General features: G+C 45.7%; 1 protein-coding gene across 2 annotated transcripts in view; it reads right to left on the minus strand.

Annotated features, from left to right (window-relative positions):
* GAB3 (GRB2 associated binding protein 3) overlaps window positions 1-8,338 on the minus strand; it is a 147,292-nt gene that overhangs the window by 33,085 nt on the left and 105,869 nt on the right. For both annotated transcript variants that reach the window (XM_019521564.1, XM_019521563.1), the window contains exon 2: window positions 6,226-6,529. In XM_019521564.1, the coding sequence (XP_019377109.1) occupies window positions 6,226-6,529 (304 nt within the window). The remainder of the gene's footprint in view (window positions 1-6,225; window positions 6,530-8,338) is intronic.

Consider the following 8,338-nt stretch of genomic DNA (forward strand, 5'->3'; position numbering starts at 1 on the left):
AAAAAAAAAAAAGGATCTCAGCAGCTGTGTTTTGTCTGGATTGGAAAGTGCTCATGTAACAGCCAGGTGCTCAGAGGGGAGGAGGCTCCAGTAACAAAGATAGGAAATAATAGTACTTCTTTACAATGAAGACATAATCTGAAAGGTTTGTTCTCAGCTTGGTGTAGCAGCTCAGATCACAGACCATGGGGGAGGCTAAAGATGGGGCAGGCTACTAGCCTGAGTTGCTTTCTTTATACTGCTGTTTTAATGCAAGTTCGCTCCCTCGGGTTCACTATCCGCAGTTGAGAGCACACCTACGTTCTGCAGTGAAGACACAGCTGGGGAGAAGGGGAGAAGAGAGGAGGACCCATTGAATGAGATACTAACATCTCTGGTGGCTTTTTCACTGATGGATCCAAAGACGTACATAAGGAGAGCGTGGGCAAGGGTAATGAAAACTACGGGAAAAGGTTTCATGAAGGGTCAAATGCTGCAGAGAGGTGATGGAAGCAGTGGCTGGAAGCCTGGGACAGTGACCCTGGGATTTGGCAGGGGTAAAGCCCAAATAACCTCCCCAGCAACCTCCCCAATCTACATTCAGTTGCTCCGATCACCCATCCTGTCAGCTTGCCAGTGGCATAGGGTGTGTGGAGAGTCACACTCGTCTCTCTGCTGCCTGGACCCCTCTTCTTCCTCTCCCCTGCACATGCTTCTCTACTCCTTGTCTCCTTCCTTCCCCAGCCATTTGGTCTAATCCAATGCTTGATTCTCTGGGTGGCAGTTTTGTGCTTTGACCTCCTCTCCTGCCAAGGTTTAGCACCAGTTCCAGTCTCCTCCTCCCACCCTGCAGCCGCAGCCAGTAGCATGAACACCTAATCAGGTCCCAGTTGTTCCCATCTGCAGCTCTTTGCCTGGAGCCCTGTAAAAGCAGCTGGAAATGAAGACAAGTGTCAGCACCATGTGAGCAACTGGCTGCAGATCTGTGGATCCCAAACAAGTGTGCTGCAAGCCCGAGGTTGGGAATGGCAGAGTAAGGATGAGTTGGCAGCATCAGGTGCCATTTCTCTGGGGAGAAGTCTGCAGTGTAGGATCCAAAGGGACTTGATCTGAGAGTTTCAGTCTGCCCCATACACTGCTGCCCATGTGCCCTGTCCACACTGAGCAGGTGTGTTTCCATGAGGTCTTGCTCCGTGTGGACCCTACACCCCCTTGCCCACCTTAGGTAGCATGGAAGCAGCAGCTCCCCAAGGACTTCTGTCCTGGACATCTCACTTGAGCCAGGGGTGGGAGCAGACGGTAAAAGAGAGGAAGTGGAGACATGCTGGTGAGGATTTTCTCCGCTCCCGCTGGAGTCCGCTGGAGCAGAAAGAGACATGAAGGTAGTAGACAACAGAGGACTGCAGTTCCCTCCATGGTTGCCAATTACTAGTGTAACCAGCCAGCAGCTTGGTTTTGTGTCACTTGAAGGCTGTGGCCTGAATATCCTTGTCTGACAGCTACGCACACAGGTGCTTCCTGCCATCTGTTGGGAACGTATAATTCTCTTCTCTTTGCCGTCCTCTCTCTGTGTTGACTGAAAACAGTTGCTTTGGGGCAGGCAGCATGGAGGTGCATACGTCCGTTCAGGTCTGTCAAACCGTGGCTGTATCAATGCCAAATCAGAGGCTTTTTTTGAGCGCTTGAGCTGGGTTGCTAATCCTGCCTCTCTTCCATTTGAAGGACCTAATTCTAAGATGAAGTGCCCCAGGCATATCGCAGAGTCACTGAGTAAACCTGCTACCACACATTTGCACACGGCATCTGAGTTTAGGCTCCAGTTGTCAAATCACAAGCAAATTTAAAAAAATACACAGGTTAAAAGTGATCAGGTTCATTGTGCAATATTGGTTTTGAGATGTATTTTCCATATGCTGAAAAGCTGCTTAAAATTTCCCATGATTGACAAGTCTTTCATTTGATGATTCACTTCAGGGAATTTTTTTTAAACACAGCAGCATGCAAATCAAAAAGCCCATGGCTTTAATAGTGCTACTTCTCTACTAATGCTCATTTTTAACAGAAATGTGTTTAAACTTGGGGGATTTAGGTGTTTCTCACAAGCAGAAAGCAATTAGCAGCTGCTTAAAATGCTGATGTACAATCTATGCAACTTGATAGACTTGGAGGTAAATCAGATAAAAATCCTTGCTTCTGCTCTTCTCCAGGCCTCCTTAGGGACTATAAGATAAACAAGAGTATTCTCATGAATACTGGGGAGGATTGCACTTGGAGCTCTGGAAACAGGGAAGGAGTCAGTATGAAACATTCAGGGCTTGTCTACGTTAGGGACATTTGCAGAGGTGTAAATGCAAACTCAAAAACTGCCTGAAGCTACACTAATTTAAGGCTCTCAAACTGGTGTAAGAGTGTACCTATAAAAGGACTGCATCGGTTTAACTTGGACAGTTTAAGCCTTATCTATAATAGGAAGGTTTTGCAAGTATAGTTGACCTGGAATATTAGGCCTAGCAAGCTGTAGCGCAGACACTGTTGTACTGGTATAAAATTACTTTCACTGTTTCCCTGATTGGCATAAGCAGCCTAAACATAGAAAGTTGCCTGGTAGAAGCACAGCTCAGAAAGCACCTGGCACTTTGGCATACTCTACCAGGAAAGCCCTTCTTGTATAAATACAGCAATACAGGCAAAGCTGCACTTTATGCTACTGCAGAAAAGCTGCTTTCAGGAGTGAAGCAAGTTGGGCCAATAAAAGTGCTGGTTTGCTAGTATAACAGCCTATATTAGACACTTGTGCTGGCCCAGCCATGTTGGTCAGGGTCCACACGTCTTCACCACGCCTTCCACTAAAGTGGGGCCAATAGAGATCTGATAGTTATGAGTAGTGCTTTCAAGTGTAAACCTAAGTTAAGCCTGGACAAAAACTGTGCCAGGAAAAGGCACTGGCATTGATCAGGCACTAGCTGTGAAAGCTTCCTCACTTGAGGCAATACCTATTGCCTTTGTTAAAGGAACACTTCCAATACCAATGAGAAGCCCCTTTGAACGAAAGGCAGATAAGGTTCTTTGGGTGAATCTGATATCTTTTATTAGACCAACTTAGATTGTTGGAAAAAAATTTTAAGCAAGCTTTTGGGTTTAAAATCATTTTGTCAGGCTGAGGAAGCATCTGCAGTTGCTGTGTGCTCTTCCTGGATGGAATGAAAAGTAAAGAAGCCAGAGGCTGGGCTGCTGTACATACAAGATACCCAATTCACCCAAAGAACCCTGCCTGCCTATGTTCTTAGACCAACACAGCTACAACCTACACGCCTTTGAACTAAATACATCTCTAACCAAAGTTCCCTGTTTCCATTATTAGACTACTGATCCCATAGTTTGTTGGCATAGTGGTGATGGCAGGTTCCTTTAGAGGATAGATGGTGTATGTTGGCAGAAGGGGTCTTCTGCTGGCTTTACTACATCACCTCCCAGAATGACAAAAGCTGTGATGGCAGAAGCCCCCTTCTCTTGGCCCAGGCGAATCCAGATGGATGGTCCTGTTGGCATACCAATGTCTGTTGAAGGGTGCGATCTTTTTTCTGGAAAAACTTTGTAGTACAGACCAGACCCTAGCTTCTGCGGGCCTCCTATTGGCACTCTTATCTGCCTATTTGTTTGCCTTCTCCTGGCTTGCTCCACAAGAAAAAAACAATCATTCCTTTTGGCTGCTTTGGGAAAGATTTATGCTTGTTTTAAAAGTTGTGATGAAATCTATTGATAAAGTAGTAACACAGCAAGCCAGGAGCAAAACATCACAGTTTCAGCAAGGCCAACACATTTCTGGACCATCCCCTCCCTACAGTCACTAGTGCAGCTGAGCTAGTGGCTCTGGTTTCTTAAGGCTCCTGGGTTACATTGCAGATGTCTAAATTCTAGTTTGCTATTTGTAGTCCCTGTTCTACTGGAGTTACTCATTGGTACATACCAAACACGCTAACTAGTTTTCAGCTGAATGCCACAACAGAAGGCATCAAGGTGTCTCTCTCCACTCCTTTCCAGTTCTCTCCAGAATAAATTAATGGGGAAAAGATTAAAATATCAAAAGCACTGGAATAGGTTAAAAGAGACCATGTCAGCAAGGTCTTCTGCCTTCTTCCAGGTTAATGAGAGGGAGAGGACTCCTGCATTGCTGCTGCTGAAGCTCAGGTAACCGCAGCACAGGCATCTGCTAGAAATGCCACTGCCCTTTCTAATGAACTGTCATTGTTACGGTTGTATTTCACCACCCTCATCCCATTCTCATCTTGTACTGGCCCTTTATGGCCATGGGCCTCATTCTGACTCACTTCCTTTCCAGCTTTTAAATCATTGCTGCATGTGTCCCTTGGAAATGTCAGGAGACAGACAAATTGCTTTTATCTGATGTATTTTTTTTCATTGTAAAGTCAAATGAATGATAGAGGTTCCTATGTTAATGAATGGTCCACCTTGGAGTGGGTAGTGCTTGGAAGGCATGAACGATGTGTGCCCCCAGCGGGTGTGGGGGGCATGGCAGTGGTGGGAGCGCGGCGGTGGCAGCAGTGTGGTGACGGCAAGTGGGGGAGCTCCCGCAGATGCCGCTGGTGCTGTCAGTGGTGGGGGGTGGTGAGCACCGACCAAGGGTCGGCAACCACTCACAGCCACCGCCGGCAGTGTTGGCATCATCCAGCAGAGATCACGGACTACCTGCAGACGCTGCCAGCAGTGTCGGTGGTAGGGTGGTGAGTGGTGACTGCCTGCAGGCACCGCCAACAGCGTCAGCGGCGCCTTTTTGTAGGGGGTGCATGACCACGCTCAGGGGGTCCATGCGCACCTGTGTGCACCCCCTATACATTGCCCCTGTTGGAAAGTCTCCAACAGTCACCCTAGCAAGTGAGGATTTCTCTATATATGGGTCCAGGCTTTTGTAGGCCTTGACAAAATATGTCATCCTGGTATGAATGCCTCTTATGTCTAGACCCACATTCCTAACACACTCCTGCAGCATTTAGTCCTCTGTCTGGTTTTCTGCTTTTTCTTTCATTTTCTTTTCTTTAAAGCAGCAAGTTCTGTCATCCATTTGTATTATCCATTATACTCACACATGCACGCATACACCACATTCTGTAATGCTTGGGGAAAAAAGTCTCTGCAACAGGTGTCTTGTATTAAGTCAGACTAAATAAATACAGAACATATAATGAAATAAAAAGGTCCATTAGATAATGTCCAAACTCTACAGCACATAAACAGCCCCATTTTTTGCAAATGAACTGCTGTTTATTTAAACAGGAATTATTTAACTGAACTGAGACCAAAATAATTGGCTATTATTCCTACGTAACACAAAGAGCTGATGTCTTTGAGGCTAGAGACAGAAGTTACACATAAACCAGTTTAAGTGATCAGAAGCTGGTTTAAACCTTTAACAGAACAGAAGCTCAGTACACATAAACCAGTTTCAAAATGGCTGAAACTGGTTTAAAATAAACCTGGTTGAATGTAGTATCAGACTTAACTGCTTTGGGTCAAACCGATTTGTGAAATTTCTGTCCCAGACCTCTTCCTGGTTCAAGTTAAATCAGAGTCCCCCAGCATACTTCCCAGCCCTGGGCTGGGCTGTCTGTGCAGAGAGCAAGGCTGGCCCTGCCCTTCTGCTTCCTAGCTGGGGCAGTGAGGGCTGGCTGACAAGGGGGTGGGAGGGCAAGCCCAGTTGGGGATGCAGCCCAGTCTATAGCTGGGGTCTGGGGCCATGAAAGGGGATTAAACACCCCTTCCCCTGCTCAGATTTAGTGCTGGTTGCAACTGTGGACTACAAATCCCAGAGGTACCTGGAAGCAAAAAGAGGAAGTGATGAACAACCCTGCAGAGTCCTGCTGCTGTAATTCTGCACTGCAAATCCCAGAGACCTTTGGAGGCAGCAGGAAGAGGAAGTGAACACACAGCCAGAAACCTGTGCTCTAGCACCCCCGGCTTCTGGCCTGAGCCACTACAGGCATGTGGCTGCATTTCCTGAATCAAAGGTAAAAGTCTGTTCACTTCTGTTTCAATTTAATCTGTCCAGTTTAGATTAATCTGCAAAAACTGAATTGATTCACCCTGGGGATTTGTAACTGTCTGTACTTAGTCTGATAGGTTCTTAAACAAGTACCTTAGTGGAATCTCAGACCTCTATGTCCAGCAGGCTAGACCCAATTGACTTCTTGGTTATTGGGCTTCAAGAGGGTTCCTTCCCTCTGTTCTTACCTGTGCCATCTTCTAAGTGTCCGAAGTTACAGATCTGGCTGATGTTGTGCACCCATATCTGCATTTCCTCCTCCGTTTTGGCTACCAGGTAGAAGGTGCGGTATGTCGTTTTCACAATGAAGACAAAGTTGTTCTGGAACTCCTTCTTGATGAAGTTGGGCCCCGAATGTTTCAGCACTTCACACTCATTCAGGTCTATGGTCCGAATGGGCTTTTTGGCATGGTTGTTTCTATAGTACTCCAGAACATCAGGGTTCCCACTCATGCGGCCTCTCCGCAGCACGAACCAGCGCTTCCTCCATGCCTGCAAATATACAATGGAACATGCATCACAGCTGGGTCACGTCCTTTCCAGTCTTTCAGCCTACTATCAAACTCTTTTTATCAACAGGCTGAACATGGATATTTTTTTTGATTCTGTGAGGATCGTAATAATCAGACGGACTTGTGACAGATGAACTGAAATGCATCCTATTAATTTGTTCCCGCCAGGAAAAAAAAGGTGTCTGGCTGTAATTTTAACATGTGGTAGCAAGTGGAGGTAAACTCGAGGCTGCACTACACTCCATACCTTAAACTGGTCGTACATGGGAAAGTTACAAACTCCCTTCCATCCTTTCCCCACCTTGCATTTTAATCTTGTCTAGATTGTTAGCTAGTATGATGTAAGCACACACCTTTTAGTGAAAAGAAAAAGCCTAGGCAGACAAGGTTTTTTGGGTAAATCCAATATCTTTTATTAGACAAACTCAGATAGTTGGAAAAATTCTCCTTTGCAAGCTTTCGGGTACAAATACCCTTCGTCAGGCTGAGGAAGCATCTGCAGATGGTCTGTGCTCTCCCTGGATGGAGTGGTAAAGCAGCCAAAGGCCAGTACATATGCAAGAAAGAAAAAGCCTCCGATTTTACCATGTACTACTTAGCATGTGTTAATTAACATCTGGCAACAAACACCTTTTTTCCTAGTGACAACAGAGACCTTGGGATGAACTGAGCCTGTTTCTGTCAGATGGTTTTCAGTGTTAATAAAGAGCTGTTAATGAGCTGTCAGTCACTTACCAAAGTAAAGGAGAACAGGCCTTGAGGGGGTTGCAGTGCTAAAAAGTTAAACAGGAAACTTCAACACGTTACAAAATCCTGTATCTCACATATACTGGTTTTAATAACTTTCTTTGCCTGGGACTGTAATTAGTAAACATTTATGTTTTCCAGGCCTCAGTGACTGAACAGGCTGGATTCCACGCAGGGTTAAGTGAAGTCACATATAGATGAAGACACTGTACAATTTTATTAAGCTGCATGCAAGGTTTGTAAAAGAAATCTGATTTTTTCCTTCTCTTTCAGCAGCTGTTTCAGCTCATCAGCAGTATAAGCTCTGCTGTGTTGATTACAGCTGTCAACTGCCTTGTTACTACAAAACCCAGAAGAAACCCATCCACATTCCCACTTCTTGCCTAAAAATTAACCTAAGAAATTACGAGTTCTTAACCCACCACATTTGACAAGGAAGGTAATTGAATAAGAGTAGGTCACGCGACCCAAAATAAAATGACACACTTTGGTCCTGAGGCCACATGAAAATTCACCGTGTCCTCCTTGAGGTCAGAACTGCTGGAGCCGTTTCCACCCCGCGCGGAGCTTCCACCAGCCTTTGTAATGACGCGTACGGATGTACAACTATTCCAGTCGTCACTGCTCTGTACACAATAGCGCCTGGAACTTCATAATAAAAGCCAACACAAGACTCAGATCTCCCTGGTGAATCTTGCTATGAAGCTAAACCGAAGGAAAACCTCCATCAGCTGTGAGCAGTGTAGGAGCTATGACAACTGCACGAGCAATTTGGCTTCCGCCAACGAAAGGGCAGCGCTGCACCTGTTCACTAGTCCAGTGTGCTCCAAAATGGCTGCTGGCTATTTCCTTCTTTATCGTATAGGAAAAATAAACTAACAACAACAAAAAAGCAATCTCCCTGCTTGAACCTTATTCAATCATTGTTTGCAAAATGACTAGACCTAACAACCTGAAAATGAGCAGTTGTCTGTCCCTTGAAACACCCTTAGTACAGAGGCGGGTAATTATTTTGGGTGGAGGGCCACTTACTGAGTTTTGG

The sequence above is a fragment of the Gavialis gangeticus genome, unplaced genomic scaffold (genome assembly GCF_001723915.1).
Source record: "Gavialis gangeticus isolate Ggan-Ray unplaced genomic scaffold, GavGan_comp1, whole genome shotgun sequence".
NCBI lineage: Eukaryota > Metazoa > Chordata > Crocodylia > Gavialidae > Gavialis > Gavialis gangeticus.